The sequence below is a fragment of the Drosophila persimilis genome, unplaced genomic scaffold (assembly GCF_003286085.1).
Source record: "Drosophila persimilis strain 14011-0111.01,24,50 unplaced genomic scaffold, DperRS2 tig00000000-arrow-pilon, whole genome shotgun sequence".
Classification (NCBI taxonomy): Eukaryota; Metazoa; Arthropoda; class Insecta; order Diptera; family Drosophilidae; genus Drosophila; species Drosophila persimilis.
The window spans coordinates 7,733,299-7,752,781 of NW_020825288.1; the positions used below are offsets into that span (position 1 = coordinate 7,733,299).

The window sequence follows — 19,483 nt, forward strand, 5'->3', positions numbered from 1 at the left end:
TTGACAATGACCAGCAGCAGTAATGGCAGGTGCATATTAATAGTTAAATAATCTTCAAAGTAGTCGAAAGCATAAAGAGAGTGGAGAGGTGGCAGTAAAACATATAAATTTTCAAATTCAAAACAACCGCCAAACGTAAAAATGGCTTGTGCACCGTTTACCAGTACTAAATGTTGCGAATTTGGAATTTCCATAGAAATTTGTTTAGTAAATGTTGTAGAAGGGAATGTTGCGAAATTGGAATTTTCATACATGTTGCAGCGTTTACGGTCACGCTGAAAATATGTATTTTTCCGGTATTTTTAAAAGTATTTTTATTTGAAAATAATGCATTTCTGTGGTATTTTTGCGCTTTCGGTTTACGGTCACATGCGCCATATGATTTTGTTTTGACTTATTTTTGTTTTTTCCAAAAAAACTCGTGCAAAATGTTTAATTTATTAATTAGCTAATAAGAACCCGTGCAATAACTAGTTTTAGAATAGCCACCCCCATCGGTGACTGACCTGGCCAGCGATTGACCACCCCAGCGGGAGTGTGATTCGGCCTTTTTGGGGGCCAGAATCATGCTAGCGGCCGCGGCCGAGCATTGTCTGTTGTTGTTGTTGTTGCTGTTGTTGTTCGTGTCGCCTGTTGCCAAGCAACGAAAAACGCAAACACAACAAGTTACGGTTACGTCGCTGCTCGGGCCACTTCCTTCCGGTCCCATTTTTGCGCCGTAATACAGTTTGCCACGTTCTCCAACTGCACGGAACCCCGAGTAACCAGTTTGCAATCTATTCCCCCAAACAAAAACCAAAGAAATTTCTTTAAGGAATTCCAGGAGTCGTTAGAGGAGTATTCCCGTTCGGAGGAACATTGGATGTACCTGGAAACTGGAGCACAGCTCCGGGAGGATACTCTTTGGATACTTACCACGACGCAATGGTGAGTTCTAGAAGGAGTCCGTGTGTCCGTGCTACCTGCTACCTGCCCCATGCCCCATGCCCCCTCTGTAATTATGAAGAAAAACTTTCGAGTGCCGCAAATGAAAGATCAAAAGCGAGGACAACTTTTCTCATTTCGTAGCTTTTTGAACGCACTGCGGGGGAATTTAACGAATTTCCACTGATGGAGAAAATGAGAAAATTAGCCAGTCAGCCAGCCAGCCAGCAAGCCAGCGGTTTTTCCGCATTTTCATTTACACGATATCCCAAGCATCGCTCAGGTCGCAGACTCTCAGCCATTTAGAGACAATTAAGTCGAGTCCTGGTCGTGGTCGAACAGCCAGAAACAACCCACCCTGCCAGGGGCGGGACGGTACGGTACGCACATGTGCCACCGCGCACCCGCCCTCGCATCCGTGTCCTTATCCATGTGGCGTGTGCGCCACTGCCACAGACACAGACACTGGCACAGCCACAGCCACAGCCATGGCCATGGCCGGTTGCACATTACACCGCGTTCGGCCGCCAGGTGTAAGCCTGGCATCTCAGTGCGCATTTCCGCTTTGGTGCCTCGCACTGCCGCCGTCCTGCTTGACTGACTCTGTCCCGATCCCGCTCCCCCTTCCGCCAGCACCAAAAGAGGAAAACCAAGAGAACAGCCAAGGGGCAGGGGGCAGGAGCGAACGCACGCCAAGCGAACGCCCGCCTTATTACATTCCCATGTCAGCGTCGTCATCATCTTCATTTGATGAGTGGACGGACGGACGGACGGACGGTTGGACGTCCATTCTCATAAATGTCACTGTCAATTTGTCCATCAGATGTTACGGAAATTACACAAACGAGAAAATTTCAGTTTTAGAAGTGAATGAACGTGGGTTGCTTTTGCAGGTTATGGAACTTAAAGGAAATTCCTCACAAAAATAATAGAATAAAGCTTAAACATCAAGCCTTAGTTGTGACTTCATTCGATCCTAAAGAAATGCAGCCAAAAAATGCTATCTTTCGAGGGGAAGCCTTAGATAAAATTACAGATGGATCTATCATTCTTACGGGAGATATATTTATTTATATTTTTTTATTTTCAATCCTTAAATACAATCAATGGCTATAACTATGGAATTCTTATTTGGTATCTGGAAGATATGGTCATTCTCTATAATTCTGCCTTTTTAGTTGTCTCAAACAAGTTGGACGGACAGACAGACGTACAGACAGATATGGCTCTATCGACTCGGCTATTGATGCTGATTCAGAATATATATTCTTTATGGGGTCGGAAACGTTTCCTTCTGGGTGTTAGACACATCCACTGTCCCACTAATCGTATATACCAATAAACCCCTATATTCTTTCTGAGTATTGGGTATAGAAATCGAATACCTAATAAGTACTGCCGAAAATGTTATTTTCAAAGCAGTAATCAAGATATCACAAGTATTATAAATATTTTTGTGTGTACCAATCTGTTGTCTTATTAAAAAGAACAGTTATAAGTTTTAGTCGGTCTAAAAGGAAGAAACATTAATCCTCAAATTTCTTTGGTTCTTCAGATAATAACAGTATATTTAAAAGCCGCAAAACCTCGACTAATAAATCTTATTCCATTAGGGCACATTCTTTGATTAGCTGCACAAATATCCCATAAGCAAAAGGACACATTCGATACGAATTCGTTACGTTATCTGGTCGTAAGATACCACTTGCCAGGAGACCAATTGATCATCCTAAGCTATAATTTATCAATGATATCAATAATCTATCTAATCAACCAAATTTGAAAAATCCTGAAAAATTCCGGAAATGTTTGGAATTCAGATGAATTTTGATCAGAAATATTTTAATATTATAGGAAAACATTTAACAGATGGAATATTTGTATATTTCTGCTTGAAAACAGAAGTTTGGAAAATTTCCTGGGCACTTCTGATGTAAGATCCCAGTGGATCCACCTCGAAGGTGTATGGAAGAATGCCACAGTTTCGTAACCAATTGAAACCCGTTGAAGATAAACCTTGAAAGATAGAAATCTATCTTCAATTCGCAATCGCTTAAAGGCAAAGGGAAATATTTGAATTAGCATAAATTACACATAAAATATCAATCACCTGCCAGGCACGCATATGCCACGGGCTTGCATTCAGCAAACACATGTGTCACGGCCTGACAAAGGATTCCACCCACCTGGAGCTGCTGCAGTCGCAGTCGCAGTTGCAATACGAAACATGCAAAGAAAGCGTCACGCTCTCTGGGCTTCAGTCTCCCTGTTCCCATGCCAACGCAGCTGCCATCGGAGCGGCCTCCTCCGAGATCCTGTGCGGAGTACGGGGCTCAGGGGTAGGTGGACACTCCGAAAAGGGGTCAATGCCATGGGCCAAAATGCAGCCAGCTATGCACCCACTCACACACACGCACACACACACACAGGCAAACCCTCGTCCAGTGTCCTTTTATTTAACGTTTCAAGCACTCGTATCTTTCGCTCTTTTGCTCTCCTCCTGGAGCCGACCAGCCATGTGCATTGTGTTCGTAAACCGCCTCATTTCAGGGTCCATTATATTCCATCACCGAATTCAAATGAATTTCCCTCTCGCTCTGGCTGCAGCAGGCACCAACACAGGCAGCGTTTTGACCGATTCCCTATTACCAAAACTATCAACCCCCTATGGCATTGTCATTGCCAATGGCTCTGGCTCTGGCTCTGGCACTAGTTCTGGCTGCTGCTGCTGCTGTTGGCCCTGGCTCTTGGCCAGTTCAGGGAAAAACTTTTCCCCATGTTGTAGTTGCATTTACACGCTCAAACAAAGCGCAGCAAACGGGTTGAACCGCACTAGAAAAACAATAGAATATTGTGTATATAGAAACGTTTAAACCCAAGCGGAACTCCCAAAACGGAACCCTATTCGGAGGTATACAACATCCACATGGAAATCCCCAAAGAAGGCTCTCTACAAAATGGAAACAAATCTGCCCGAAAAAACACACAAGTTATTTGATCAATAATTTGCCATTTGCGCGTCCTTAGTGATTTATGTGTGTGTGCAAAAGGGTATGTGTGTGTGTGGGTGTGTCGTGACTGGAAAACTTCCCTCAAAAGCTGCACTTTTCACGCGTCAAAATTTATGAGCTTCGGCCCGCGCGTCGTTTGATTTGTGCACTGAAAGCCCCGGCACTTTGCATTTCCGACCCAGGGCGGGACAACGCATTAGACTGGCCCCCCAGCCCCAGCCCCAGCTCCAGCCCCCTGCCCCTGCCGAAAAAGAACTCCCGATGGTTCCTGGACTTCGTTTATTGTTTATAAACAACAACTCCAGCTCGACGTGACGTATGCCGGGTCGTTTGTTCTGTCCCTGCTCCCACCTACCACCTACCACCTGCCACCTGCCACCATCGTTCCCGTCTAGCTTATGGGAATACCCCGTTGGGATGGACGGACGGACGGCTTGACGTATACGTTTACGTTGACGTTGCCAGCGGCATTCTCCACCAGACTTATTTACTTTGAGCCGGTTGCCCTGAGAACAAGTGCATGAGAGCCAGTGCCCCCAAGGAAAAGCGCTTGCAAGAAGTGTGAAAATGTGAACCAACAGCAACACCAACACGTCTGGCATCAGGCAGAGGAAAACGCAATTAAAAGTCATCTCTGTCATTGGCAAAACATAATTAAATCACAGAAAAGTGGAGACAGTGTCAGAATTGATTAACTTTTGCATCCATAAGCCATAAACTGAGAAAATATTAAGAAAATAATAAGCAGAGCAAAGCAGAGCCGAGCAAAGCAGACATGAATGCCCTTAATTAATGATGATATTGAATCGGTTCGATTCATAAGAGAGTGAAATGTGTATTACACGCCTGAGTCCATGATTGATTCTGAGCTGAACAATTGGCCATTTTCGTTCGTTTAATTGGCCAGGGGCGTCGTAGCCTTCGAGTCTCCAAAGGTGTGTGGGATTATGTAAGTGCTCCACCCCCACCCCCCACGGGAGCTGAGAGAGATTTGTATAGAACTTTCCTGCTTAGATCTAATGGTGCCCTTCCTTTCGGCACTTGACTACGCTCCTGTTTTCGGTGGAATCCCCCGATTGCTGGCCCCCCAAATGTATGCTACACAAAAGATGCCGCAAGAATTGCAGGCAAATCAAAATGGCGGCCAAAAATACCTTTGTTTGAGGGATATATGCATACAGTGAACCCTTAGCATGAGGCCTTCTGCCAGAGACCCTCCTGGAAGCTGTCGCCCAACTGGGGTCTCACTGTACTCTGTACAGATATATTTATACACCATTTTTTATGTTGCTGCTGCTGCTGCGCAGAGAACAAAGCCGCCGAGGAAATCAAAGCAGGAAGAAAATACCTGAGAAAAGTTTAATTTCATAGCAACGCCCCAGCGGAAGCAGCACCCACCACCAGCCAGCACACGGCGAGGGGAGGGGGTGGGGGTGGTGGGGTAGGCAACAAAAGATTCCTGGGGGGGGGCGGGGTGTGGAGGCGGATGATGGGTTGATGCTTGCTTTATTGAGGACCTGCTGCTTGAGGCCAGCATATTATCCACACAAATTGATGAATTTCACTTTCATTGCAGCAGCCACGAGAGGAGTGGAGTGGAGAGTAAAGGAAACCCAAAGAATCAGGAAAATAACTACACCTAAGCACCGCCATTGCCTTACGTCCGAAAGAGACAGCAAACAGAGGGAAGAACAGGATAGAACGAGAGAGAGAGAGGAATTTCACACCGAAAGTGCAACGAGAGGAGAGTAGAGGAGGAAGTCTTAGTGACAGCTAAACAAAGTAGAATATATAGAACTGTAAGCAAATGACCACGCGCCTGGCACCCCAGCGACAGTTCATCATCTCGACGCGCTCTGCCGTGGCCAGTGCCAGCGCCAGCGCCGTCGTTGTGGATGCCATCCAGGCGGAGCCAGCGGAGGAGCTGCAGCAGCTGCCGGAGGATGTGCTGACCGTCGAGGTGGAGAACACCAACAGCAACAACAACCTCCCAACCGCTGCGACCTCCGTAACGACATCGCCCACGCATGCCGAGCAGTTCGAGTTCTGCACGGAGGATGGTGTTGTTGTCTCCGGCACCCTGGAGGATGTTATGACCCAGGTAAGTCCCTGCCTGCCCTGCAAACCTGGCCGAAGCTAACTCTGTGTTCCCGTCAGAACTGCCAGCTCCTGCAGAAGAAACTAAGCGAAGGCGACGACTCTGTGACGGGCACCGCAACCGGAGCCGAGCAGCTGGAGGTGATACGCGTCGTACTGCCCATGGATGCCAGCGACTCGAGCAACGAGGCCCACATGCCCATCCACGGGCATGTGGTCAACAGCAGCAGCGACATCGGAGGCACCATCACCACCACAGAGCCGAATGGCAGCACCATCACCCATTCCATACCCATACACAGCATGGCCGACCTGAGCGCCATCAAGAACGGCGTCGATCTGGCCCAGCAGGTGGCCAATGGCCAGGTGACCGTGGTGCAGGCCACCGAGGATGATGACGGCACGCCATTCATCACCGTTACGGGTGCGTACTAGCTTTAGGCGTATTTAATGGATGTTCCAAGCCATGGAAAGATATATTCCTGCTGGATTGCACATTTTATTAAGCTATTTCTTAGTTATCATCTATGTCTAAGCCGATTGAAAGCTATATCCTTGGCAGTCCGTGTTGTATTCGAGAAGAGGGATCTTCTTGGGTCTTGACAAATATTTTCTAGTAGGAGTCTCTCTAGGATTAAGCTAGAGAGAAAACGCGCCCTTTGCTGCTAAGCCACACTGCGAGAGAGCCAGTGAATGCAACGCTTAGGAGTCACCCACGGAAATGGTATATTTGTATTTTATTTCTGCTTTTACGAATTGAATATACCCCTCCACCCTCTTTGACCTGTCGTCAGTGATAAAAATACCTATTCCCTCGTAGATTTTGCACGTATTTTGTACGGATTATGGTTGACAATCCAAACGATTGCATTCGTTACATGGCTGAAAAGTATCTACTGATGAAATGTCTGCAAAAAATGATGAAGGCCAGACATTTTTTTTAATGAGCGCCGAAAAAAACACTTGCAATTCGCTTTATTCCGATTTATTCGGGGTTACAGCAGCGAACAGAGCAGGAAAAAATCGGGGGAATCCCCGAGCAGGAAACAAAATCAAAACTGAAACAGAAACAGAATCCGAATCCGAAACCGAATGAAGGACGGCACAGGACGGGACGAATCCAATGGCTGCACTTGCATCAAAGCGGAAACCAACAGGAAACAGCCAACAACAAACAACAAACAGCAAAAGTCGCGGCTTTGGAAACAAACGTAATGACAGGATCAGCATGTCCTGTCCCCTGAGAGGGGGGTGGGGAGCGGGGAGCGGGGAGGGGATTGAAAATGTGAGATGAAAATAAGGGACCAGCTTAAAATCCGGCGCTTTTAAACGCTTGCTTGATATCACAATTAAAGCGACTTAATTTGAAAACTGAAACGAGCAGAGATGAGGGCGGACAGGGACCTTCGCACAGATAGGACAGGCAGAGGATACGATGAATGGGTGGTTGGATGGCTGGGCGCGCACCCCGTGGCGGATGATGGGCCGGCCGTGCTACCTGTGTCCGTGGCACGTGCAAAACAAAGTAACAAAGCGCCGAGAGAGGCACACATTTGTGGCAAAGTGCAGCTGGGATGGACTTAGCTGTGAGTGATATCTGCCGCTGCCCCTGCTGCGGCACACGTAATTATTATATTCCACTCGAGTGCCGCACAATGAATTAATCGAGATTACACTTTTGGTGAGGAACTATCTCCGGCCGGGATCACAGCCGGAGCCAGAGCCCCGAAAAGGGTCGAATGTTTGCCCTGGTACTTGATTTTATTAGCGGACAAATTACCACCACCCCGACAGGACAAACATCCTAGTAATCACAACAAATTGAGAGGGCTTCACCGATGAGCACTCGAGGAGGGTGATACGATGTGCGCTCCTCACGTGGATGAGTCGACGACTCACTAATAACCGCCCGCTGAAAGCTAAGGCCTTCGAGGGGGCATGGCCACTTTTCCATTCATCTGAGGCTGGTTACGGGGATAGAGTATGCCTGCTTCGTGCTGCCACTGATTGAGTGAGTGGGCAGCAGTCCACCTTTTGATACAATATATTTTATTGTATTGTATTTTTCAATTGATACGGATTTGCTAGGTCCTCATCGAATCGACGAGGCGGAAGACGGCGCTGAGCTTAAAATGTAATAACGACAGCAACTAAAAATAGAAAAAATACGAATACAAAACGGGAATCCATACCAGTTGAAAGAGCTGCAATGGCATTGAATGGGTAGAAAGGTGGTTGGCCTGTGGGAGGGGAAGGGGGTTTTCCAGTTCCTAGCTTTAGTCAGGGAAAATCAGCATATGCCGGTCTTCTTTTAATTGTGCCAAAACAGAAATAAGTTGTTTGGGTAAAATCAAGATAAACGGAAATTCATTTAATAAAAGCGAGTCGCAGTTCATAATTTTCATGGAGCAAGGGCTATCTCGGAAAGGGCATCAAAGCCAAAGCCAGGGAAGCTCTACAAAGGACACCTCGTCATGGCTCATGGCCCAACCCCATCCAATGCTGCGGCTCATCCCTTCCGACTCCGACTCCGACAGAAAGGTTAATTGTTTGTTGATGTTGTCGTAGATGTTGCAGGATAAGCTGCAGTTGTCCCCTGCCATCTCTCCCTCTGCCGTCGCACTTGTCTATCCTCGTTATCCTGGCAATTTGTGTTCAACTTTTCTACTTGTTGTTGTGGATGCTCTTGCTACCTCCTCCTGCCTGCCAGCCACTCGAATGCTGGCTGCCTCTGTCCTCTGTCTGTACTGGGAAAATCGACAAGTGGCAAAGATGGCTCCAAAATTGATAAGTTGATAATGTAATAAACCGTTCGAAGGGACAATATTGGACCATATTGAAGAGCAGGGACAGTCAAAGGGTAGACCTTATCTTGGCCTTGTTTATGTTATGATTGAAAGTCCAGGCTTATATCTGATGGTTATTGTGATTCGGAAGCAGTACAACAACAGCAATAGTAAAGAAAAATAACCCCTATCACCAAAATGGGAGTCATGCACACGTACTGCATTTTGTTTTGGTTGAAAGGCAACAACAAAATACCCCTCATCAGCGAAATGTCAGTCATGCACACGCACTGCATATTGTTTTTCCAAATCGCGTCAATTGGAAGCACTTGAGAGCAAAGACTAAACCTATAAGAATGACTATTCGTTAACTTTCTATAAGATCATATGAAGATCTTTCGATCATCTGCTTTCCAGATGGGATTGAGTCGGGAGTCAGGTTTATTTGGGTTCTGATTTAATAAATTGAAGGCCAGGGTTAATGTATGATATTCCATGATGGATATACCTGATCTATACACTGTTTTCATACTATATTAGTTCTACGCAATGTCTTACATTTTTAAGAACTGTAAAAACCATTCCTAGGTGAAGTTATTACAGAAGAATTTTCAATAATTCTATCTCAGAATATACCATATCTCTTGGCTCTTGTCTCTTGGCCCTTGCCTCTGAGTTCTCGGCTTTGATTAAAGCTTAAGCCAACATCGGCTGTACATACCTTCATTCGGAATCTTCTTGTGTGCCAATCGACTTGATGTCAAAAGTCAATTATCAAAGCAAGCTTCCAGGCACTTCTTTCCATTTCCATTTCCCTTCCACTCAACCCGAAAGTCATTGAAAACCAAAATGTTTTGGTTAGAGTGCGGTCCAATTGAAAAAACCGCAAAAGATCTCGGCTCGACTGGGGGGCGCCACGGCTACGGGATGCTGCGTAGCAGGAGAATGTGAATAGGTCCAGTCCACCCACATCTGCAGTGCTGCACCTGTCTCACTGTCCTTCGCCTTTACATGACAGTGAGAGAGAGAGAGAGAGAGGAGAGTGCCCGAGGGACTGCCGTTAATATTTACAGTTGAGTGTGGCATGTGGCAAAAGCTCCCAACGGGGGGGTGGGGTGGTGCGGGGAGCCCGCAAACTTTGAAGGGCCAAAATTAATATCTGAAATATGTCATATGTCCAACAGTCAAACTTGAACCGCTGACACCGAGGAGATGGAAGTGACCAGGAACAGGATAAGTGGCCGAAAAATGTGCCCTGACCACGGCAGGCAAATATGGAAAAATTCCACACACACGCACACACACACACACGGTACATCGTCCATCGCTCCTTGCCAGCAGCCTCCACCAGAAACCAACCCTCTTGCAGCATGCCCCATGCCCCAGACGCCCAAAGACCCCAAGAAAGAGGGGAAGGGATGATGCGTGCAGGCAGCAAGCGATTTGGTTGGCCAGGAGACATCCACATCCGCAGCATCCTGTCCGGGCCCAGGCTCAGGGGTTGCTGAGAGCGAGAGAACGAGAGAGAGAGAGAGAGAGCGCCGGGGGTGTCAGAACGAGAGAGCAGGCGTCCTAGCAACCACCAAGGAGTCGGGGGGCCAGGCGACTGGGATTGGCCGAGCGGCGTTGCCTTGACGCCGGACGCCCTGTTGCCATCCCTGTCCCGCTCGGCACAGCATCCTCCTGCGCGGCCAGACCACCACTTGTGCAGATCCCAGAAAGACGACTTTGAGCCCGGAATTAGCCGGCACCGCTTGAAAAATAATACCTGTTCGCGGGGTATGGGTCTGGGGGTTGGATTACTTGCTACAGCAGCCAGGCAGCCAGGCAACCACTACCCCAGCGTGCGAGCGGCAACCACCCAACCACCCACCCACTGCCGCAGCATCCGCCACCAAGCGTTGCCGCTGCCGTTGCCGTTGCCGTTGCCGTCGCCGTTGTTGTAATTTAATTCGTTGCTGCGCCGCCGTCGCCGTCGTCGTCGTCACCATCGCCATCGCCATCGTCGTTGTCCTCATCATTATTTTCGAAGGCATATTGCTAGGATAACATTTGATTTTGGATTCAGTTGTAATTCTACCGTTCGTACGTACTGGCTGCTCCGTTTCCACGACGCCACGACGCCACAAGCCGCCATCCAGCAACCAGCATCCGCTTTCCATCCCAGTCCCGTTACTGTTACCAGTTCCTTGGCTCCCCGGTTCCCCGATCCCTGTTTCGGTTGGCAACGCCAGTCACAGATTTAACTTTCGCTCTCACTTTCGGCAGCAGCTCCTGTCGGGCTGTCGGGCTGTTGGGCTGTTGGGCAGTTGGGCAGTTGCCCAAAGCAACCGGGTCGCGTCTCGGCTTACAGCATCCTTGTCCTTGTCGCTGCCGCGTTCTTGTCCTCGTTCTCATCTGCATACGAATCCGTCTATGCCACATCCGGTCATGCGGTGGCTGTTTGTGTCAAGTGCCCGAGTGTCAAGCGTTGCAGTTACCCGCCAAGCGGTCCGGCCGGGATCAGCTCCGGGCCGCGCGGATCACATCTGAGAATCGGTTTTGGGGATCGGAGTGGAACCATTTCGCCAGCTCCTTTAGCCTTTCCAGCCAAACGAATGCATTCGCGGTACGGCTTTGACTATCAGACGCGTCACCACCAACAGCAGCAGCAGCAGCAGCACCTGCACCACCATCACCAGCTCGAGTCGTCGCCGCTGAACTACACGAATCTCCTCGAGAAGTGCCGCTGCAAGCAGTCGCTGCCAGTCAGCGCCACCCAGCCGCCGCCGCCGACACTGCCACCCGCCCAGCTCCAGCTGCAGCTCCACCATCATCATCACCACCATCATCACCAGACGTTCGTGGCCACGGCCAGTGCCGCCGCCTGCTACAGCAGCTCCTCGACCATTGAACCTGCTGCTGGCTCCCCAGCATCCGCAGCCTCGTTCTCCACAGCCGCAGCCTCCTGTGCGGCCGCCTCCAACTCGGTCTCGGCGGGTCTGGGCACCAGCACAGGCTCGGGCTCAGGCACAGGCTCTGTGGCGAGTCTCTCTGCTACAACCACAACCATGTACCACCACCACCACAGACGTCACAACAATTTGTCCTATTGCGGTGGTAAATATCCAGAGATACTCGTATATGTTCCCTCCTCCCTGTCCCCCCTTTGGTGCTGCATCCGTGTCTGCGACGCGTTGCACAGGTGGCAAGAGACCGTGTCAAGTGCCCGCTCGACTGTGGCCAAATTAACAAAGTGGTAAGGCAAATGTTCGGTATCTGGAGAGTTTTCTTCGAACCAATACGAACATTTCCTACGTTGATTGAGTCAAAAGGATAGTTTCTCCCATCCTTCTGGCTCCAAGTTTCGGCTTCAAGTTTAAGTAAACTCTAGGGTATTATACGCGCTTTTCCACACATATTGAAAGTCTTATTTTAAGTGCTAGAATATGTATTTTCTTGGTGTTGGCTCCCTTGTGATTTATGGGCATATCTTTCATATGAATCATGGCTTAAAGTACGTGTTCTTTGAGGAAGTAATGATCCTAAACATATGTCTTTTGGATCTTGTCATACCTAGAGCTCTTAATACTCTTCTTTATATAGATTTTGTTGGATTGAATGGTTATAAGTTAACAGAGAACATGATAAAGCACGCCTTGCTATCAGAGACTAGATGTCGCACAATCCACATCAAAATCCTTCGAAGTATAGACTTTGCACCGTGGATTCTACACGTCTTTGCTGCGATGGAAACATCATCTACACAAATCTAATATACCCCTATATATTAGGAGCCTATATATTAGGGCATAAGTGGACCCATTTTTTGAGTTTGCGAATCGAGCAGCACTCACACATTGCGCGTACTTTCTTTTTACATTCTTGGGACCGACTGTCGGTCCCGCACACCTTTTGTACCGTCGTTGGGTGCCGAAGAATAAATCTCGGAGCAGTGGGTGCCGTTTCCACCGCTGTTTCAGAGCCCACATTTCAGCCACAAACTGTTTTCAGCTCTGATATGGAAACCAACTTGTTGGAATATCCTTTTAAAAATACGACACTATATTAATTTCATCGCGGGGTCCATGTATGCAGATAAATTATAGTATTTCCTGCAAAAGATGTTGAAAGATTCTGTGATTTCCTAAATATATACATCTTTAATGTCTCTTCGTTTTGAGCCAGATTGCAGAATGCCGACGGCTAGTGCAGCCATCGACATGCACCAATCCTTGGCCATAATCCGCATAGCCAATATGTCCCTGCTAATCGTATCGTTTGTCTGTTAACTTTCCAGTTTCCGGCCAGGAGCAGAACTACCAAGTGCAGTATGTGGACTCGGAGCTCTACCACAGCAACTCCAGCCAGACGCAAATGTAAGCAATTGAAACCATTAGAAACAGCAAAACCCCACAGAACAAGGGGGAATACTGCTCGTCCTCGTGCTCATACTCGTACTCGTACTCGTACAAGATGAGCGATGAAGGATGAAATCGAAACACAGTTGACCCACACAGCACATGACAACGCTTGACCTTTCCGTTTTCGCCTCCGTTCCATCCCGTTCCACAGGACATATCCGTTCTGCCCGGTGGCCGACTACCAGGGCAATGGTCAGACATACTACTCGACCGCGTCGACGGGCCAGTATGCGGCGACGACGCAGTCGGCTGGCGGCAATACGGCGGGCAATTCGGCCCACTCCACGACGCTGCCCTACCTGGTGCCCGTGGAGGAGGGCTTGCTGCTGAACGGCTCCTCGCAGTCGCACAGCCGCGACTCGCCGCACAGCCTGACGGTGAGTAGGGAGCGGGGACGGGAGTGGGAGCCACCTGAGCCAACTGTGACTACATTGACTAACCCTTGGGCCACCCTTGGGCTGCAGCACGAGGTTGCCTACATCCAGGAGGCGCAGAGCACGCCCCAGACGCCCACCTCGACGACGACCACCAACTCGGCCAGCGGCGGCAGCCTCGGAACGGGCGGCGGTGGCGCCTCCCCCGATTCGGACCAGAGCGCGCTCGGCAACAGCAACAAGATTGCCTCGGCAACGGTAAGTAGTGGCCCCCATCTTTGGGGCGGGGGGATGCCATGGGAATGGGAATGGGGATCCCCTGGTTACGCTCCGCCCTCCAGCAGCAGCAGCAGCATCAGCCATACTGACATCTCTCTCTGTCGCCGGCAGATCAAATGGTTGTCACGCAACTACGAGACGGCCGACGGTGTCAGCCTGCCCAGGTCCACCCTGTACAACCACTACATGCAGCACTGCAACGAGCAGAAGCTGGAGCCGGTGAATGCAGCCAGCTTCGGCAAGCTGATACGCTCCGTGTTCTCCGGCCTGCGCACACGTCGCCTGGGCACGCGCGGCAACTCCAAGTACCACTACTATGGCATCCGCATCAAGCCCGGCTCGCTGCTGAACCATCACTCCATGGAGGACTCCAAGTCGATGCACGGCTACGGGCCATCCTCCGGGGCCAACGGGGTCCTGGTGAGCGTCAGCAGCAGCACGTCCGGTCAGATGGCCGGCTCCAACGGCAGCGTGGGCATGGCCGGATCCGCCGGCCAGCGGAACGGCACGTCCAAGAAGCACAGCTTCAAGCCCGAGACCTACGAGGCATGCATCCAAGTAAGCAACTCCTCCACACAAAAAATCGATTAAACGCCCTAATCCACTCCATTCCGCAGTACATTGGCGACGGTAGCAGCGCCCTGCCCTCGTTTCCGCCCATCGAGCTGAGCCACAGCTTCAGCAGCGAGCTCACGCTGGAGGATGTGGACACGTTCCGGGCACTGTACCGCGAGCATTGCGAGTCCTTTCTGGATGCCGTGCTGAATCTGGAATTCGGCACCGTGGAGTTTCTGCTGCGCGACTTCTGGCGGTCCAGCGACAACAACAACCTGGACGAGTGCGAGGAGGAGAAGTACTTGAGCAAGACAAAGCTGTATCTGTTGTGCCACTGCGCAGAAGTGCAAAAGTTCGTACGCGAGGTGGGTGCAATGGACGGACAAAAGCGCTTTCAACTCTAAGAAGGGCCATGGCTTTGAATAATATCTGTATTTGATGTATTCTTTGAACAGGTGGACTATCAGTTCTACCAGAACACAGTGGATGTCATCATTCCCGATGTGCTGCGCTCCATACCGAATGCCCTGACCCAGGCCATACGCAATTTCGCCAAGAATCTGGAGCTGTGGCTGTGCGAGAGCATGATGGGTGTGCCGGAGCAGTTGGCCCAGATCAAGACCAGCGCTGTATCCGCCTTTTGCCAGACGCTGCGTCGCTACACCTCGCTCAATCATCTGGCGCAGGCCGCACGAGCTGTGCTCCAGAACGGAGCCCAGATCTCCCAGATGTTGAGTGATCTGAACCGCGTGGATTTCCACAATGTGCAGGTGAGTCGCGCAATGAAATACAACGAAGTTATTGGAGACTGAACAGCGCTCTTTGTGCCCATGCAGGAACAGGCCGCCTGGGTGAGTCAGTGTGCCCCGGCTGTGGTTCAGAGATTGGAGAGCGACTTCAAGGCCGCCCTGCAGCAGCAGAGCTCGCTGGAGCAGTGGGCCAGCTGGCTGCAGCTCGTGGTCGAGTCGGCCATGGAGGAGTACACGGGCAAGCCGACATATGCGCGGGCCGCCCGCCAGTTCCTGCTCAAGTGGAGCTTCTACAGCTCGATGATCATCCGGGACTTGACGCTGCGCTCGGCCTCGAGCTTCGGCAGCTTCCACCTGATAAGACTTCTGTTTGACGAGTACATGTTCTATCTGGTGGAGCACAAGATAGCCGAGGCGCAGCAGAAGACGGCCATAGCGGTCATATGCGAACGCATGGTAAGATTCCTTGGAATTGTACCTAAAGCCCTCTTGATTCGCTAACAATCCCAATGTTCCCCAGAAGAAAGAGATGGACTTTGAATTCGAGTGCCAGTTCGCGTACATCACCAGCGAAACGGAGCAGCAGAATACCCCCAGCTCGGTCAGCGGCGGGGATGTTGGCAACGAGGCGAAGCGACTGAAGCAGGAATGAGTTGCTATGCAAGCGGAAGCGGAAGCGGAAGCAGTGAAACTAGTATTCATAGTAGCCGAGTTTATGTAATCCGTAATTGTTATCCCGATCAGTGTGCACCTGTCCCCATGTCCCCATGTCACCCTGTCACCCATATTCAGCTCTGCATTTAATAGTCAAACCGTGTGTTGTACGTATCCGTGTGTTAGTTTGTAGTCCTAAGTTCCCAGACCCTAAGCGTAGTCAGTCGATCAGTTTTAGTAGTAACATTTTAGGCAGACTCAAAGGACTCATAGCTCATGCAGAGGCAACGCTAGCGCTGGCCGATGAGTGTGAGTTTGTATGAGTGAGCATTGCCCCCACATTGAAGTGAAGAGCCGTCCAGCAGGCAGGAGGCAACAGCAGGCGGCAGCAAGGCGCAAGCCGCAAGCAACGTCTGGCCTTGCCTGCCCGATCAACTGATCCGATCTGATCTCTGATCGATCCGTGTATTCATAAGATACATTTTAGTTTAAGTACATGTGCATTAATATCTGTAATTTACGTCTAATTGTCTACTGTCTACGTCTATGATAATGTTAGTTCCCCTTGTTTGTTTAAGAGAGAGCGGAGAATGCATCAGTTTTGTCTGGTTTCAACTATCTTGTATCTTGTATGTCACAGCGCACAGCGCACGGCGCACACTCGCACACGTAGATACACAGATCACAAACAACCACATACACATGGAGCACCCACGCACACTGAAAGCGAAAGCGACAGCGAAAGCTAGAGTTCGATTTTATAGATTTTAGTGAAACAGCTTGCTCAACGAATTAACAAAGTATCGGTATATCCAGCTCAAACCTAAGCTAAGTGAACAACAGGCCTTAAATGTGCAAAGATCAACACTCAATTTTGAAACAATACAATTTACCATATACCTTATACCTTATACTCTATATGTATATGTTTATCTATATCTATATAGTATACAATGTATAGACTAAGAAACATGAATGTAATATGTATATTTTAACTACAAGTGGATGCTCTGGGGGAGCAGCATACAATATATTTTAACAGAGGCGCTTTTCAAAGTATTTGATGCCATTTTATGTGTACGAGTACAAGATGCAAACGAACCAAAATACGATTTGCTTTGCACATCGAGTAACTAAGCGGATGCCTTCGTGCTCCATCCAACTGTCTAGTCCTAAAGCACACATCTGACATTATCTCTGCCTGGCACAAAAAAGAACGAACCAAATACCAACCACATACATATGTACATATTCGGCTCTTGACGAATCTGTCCGGTCTGGCAGGCGAATGGACGGCGACGGGCACAGTACACGTGCAAAAGCATGATATCAACACAGAGTTCCTCTCGCACGATTGTCCACTGTCCCGTCCACGCCTGCCACTCTGCCCAGGCAGCGAAGCTCAATTACGATCTGCTCAAAATGCAAATTGCTCAGCTAATACCTAAGTTTTATTGGTTGTTGAAGGAAAACAAATAACAAACTTTTGAAATGTCAAAACTATTTATATATGTGAAATAAAAATTGTCCTCAAAAAATAACCGAAACCGAAACCGAAACATGTCCTTCACCTGTAATCAGTACTTATTGGAGGGTATAAACACGCTTCATACTTGTGTAGATATCTTCGATCTGTGCGACCGTAAAGTGTCTACCCTTGATGGAATTGGGAGAAGTGTATCGATGATATTTTTATTCAGCAAGCTTCAATAGCTTCATAGGATCCAGCTTCAATAGCTCCATACCTTATTGACACCTTCGACGCTTTAGATTCTGGAAAAGGGCCCGCAGAAAACCGATCCCTCGTACCTCACCAATTAGAAGTGGGATGTACTCGTTTTGTTAGTTTATTTATTTATTTCTGTTATAATGTTTGTTATTTCTCCTCAAGCCCAGAGTTTTTCTTTTTTCTTCTCTCAATTTCTTGTATGTATGTGTAAATGTAGCGCAGCACCCAACTTAATCTAACCACAAATGGGCTGCGTGGAGCTGTTTCGGAACTAATCGGACCTCAGCCCGAATAGGCAAAAGGCACACCCTCCGCCGACCTGCAGGGGAATCGAATAAGTGTTGTAATAAATGGATAAATGGGTTTTTTACGTCTACCTTGTTTCCCCACATGCCGGGCAGTGTCTTCATAACTTCAGCACTCTCCTTGAGCGACTCCTTGCACACCTTGCATTTCGGATCGTCATCTTCCTGCAACTCCTGAATCTTGCGGGCCGGTGGCAAACCAATGCCCAGGTTCGAGGAGTCTGGCACGTCCATATTGATGCCGCTATTTTTCGCCACCAGGTCGGCCTTCTCGACGATTTTCTTAATGTTGTCGGACATAATGCAAATCTTTTAAATCTCTTGCAAGTTTTTTTTCGGAAACCAAAACTGAAAACGTTTACGTTCGGAACAACTCCAAAATGAAAATGATTTTAGTAAAGGAAGCTAACAATTTGACAGGAAGCTAGTAGATGAGTTTTGGGGAATTCAACTTGAAAAGTCAGTGTTGAAAAACACCGTCCAAGCATAAATATTTCACACAGCTGTCTTTTCATCAAAAGTACGATTCGTTTAATGAAAACACTGAAATCAGCAGGCTTTGCGAAAGGGAAAATTAAAGAATTGAAAAGAATTAACTTAAAGCAATCATACCCTAGTGCGTAAGTTTTTAGAGTGATATAAGTTAAACCATACATAATAATATGGAGAAACTAGTTCCCTATTGAACATTGAACCATTTTGAGAATTGGGTTCTATAGTCGATATTTTCAATGAATTTCCAATGGGTATTCTTTAGAGGCAGCCTCCCATGACCTATAAGAAAATAGCAGTGAATATTGATATCACTTTGCCCGTGTATTGTGGCACAGATTGACAAAATAAATGTTTTCTCTCAGTTGTAACGAAATATGGTATAGCATTCCTGTTCTAGAACCGATCGGCTGACATTTTTATAGTTTACAAATCGAATCAATCCAAACTGATCCAAATCGTAACAAAAGTTAGCTAAGAGAGTTGCTAACAGAATACATATATTGTCGTGGGTTGCACGATAAATAAATATTTTTCCTCTCACTGGAACTTTTTTTGATCTTTGAGAACTTACCAATCCATTCATTTTCAGAAAAATTTACTAAAACTACCCTGGAATAAAGTTTTACCCACGTTTTATTCTTTTAATTTGTAGATATTTTTTTTATTTTTATTGAATTTTTTTTGGTTTAAATTTTTCAGTATCAACTCTATACAAAAATTGTTCACTCTTAGCTTAGGCATTTACATAGGTTTCCATCTGTATCGGGTATGGATATGGGTATCGGGTATGGATATTGGTATTGGTATCGGTATCGGTATAATTTGTTAAATGCTACTTAGGTGCTAGTATTACAACGAAAAAAAGTGTATGAATGTTGTTGTATTGATTACGCTTGTGGAATAGTTGAATGCAAAAGTTGAGAAAACAAAAAAAAAAAACAAAAATGCTTTATATTCAAGTGAGCAAAATGCCAGTCATGAGCAACAGGCCTTGTAAATCGTTAATCGGCTCTTTGTACTATTTTAAATCTGAGGCTTGATCATGTTCGCTTCAAGTCTTATTGGTTTGCGGATCCTGTGTCGTTTCATTTGGAATACGGGTTGTTTCACTTACGATTAGCT

At 47.9% G+C, this 19,483-nt stretch overlaps 1 protein-coding gene across 3 annotated transcripts; it reads left to right on the top strand.

Moving 5' to 3' along the window:
- The first annotated feature begins 442 nt into the window (after positions 1-442).
- On the top strand, positions 443-16,740 carry LOC6588230 (DNA-binding protein RFX2). Of its 3 annotated transcripts, none has more exons than XM_026995083.1 (10): positions 443-927; positions 5,512-6,036; positions 6,093-6,456; positions 13,098-13,176; positions 13,373-13,853; positions 13,986-14,432; positions 14,492-14,794; positions 14,885-15,199; positions 15,266-15,634; positions 15,699-16,740. In XM_026995083.1, exons 2-10 carry the CDS (start codon positions 5,743-5,745, stop codon positions 15,828-15,830), a joined length of 2,784 nt encoding a protein of 927 aa, XP_026850884.1. In that variant the 5' UTR covers positions 443-927; positions 5,512-5,742; the 3' UTR covers positions 15,831-16,740. The 3 variants fall into 3 exon arrangements, with proteins under 3 accessions (XP_026850884.1, XP_026850887.1, XP_026850885.1); XM_026995086.1 differs by lacking the exons at positions 443-927; positions 5,512-6,036; positions 6,093-6,456 and adding exons at positions 11,205-11,692; positions 11,762-11,917 and having other exon boundaries at positions 13,373-13,598; positions 13,686-13,853; XM_026995084.1 differs by lacking the exons at positions 443-927; positions 5,512-6,036; positions 6,093-6,456 and adding exons at positions 11,205-11,692; positions 11,762-11,917.
- The last annotated feature ends 2,743 nt before the right edge of the window (positions 16,741-19,483 follow it).

Coding starts and splice junctions, on each gene's coding strand:
- LOC6588230 (XM_026995083.1), top strand. CDS start 5,743: ATGACCACGCGCCTGGCACCCCAGCGACAGTTCATCATCTCGACGCGC. Junction 13,177..13,372: donor AACTCCAGCCAGACGCAAAT/GTAAGCAATTGA, acceptor CCCGTTCCACAG/GACATATCCGTTCTGCCCGG. Junction 14,795..14,884: donor TGCAAAAGTTCGTACGCGAG/GTGGGTGCAATG, acceptor TTCTTTGAACAG/GTGGACTATCAGTTCTACCA.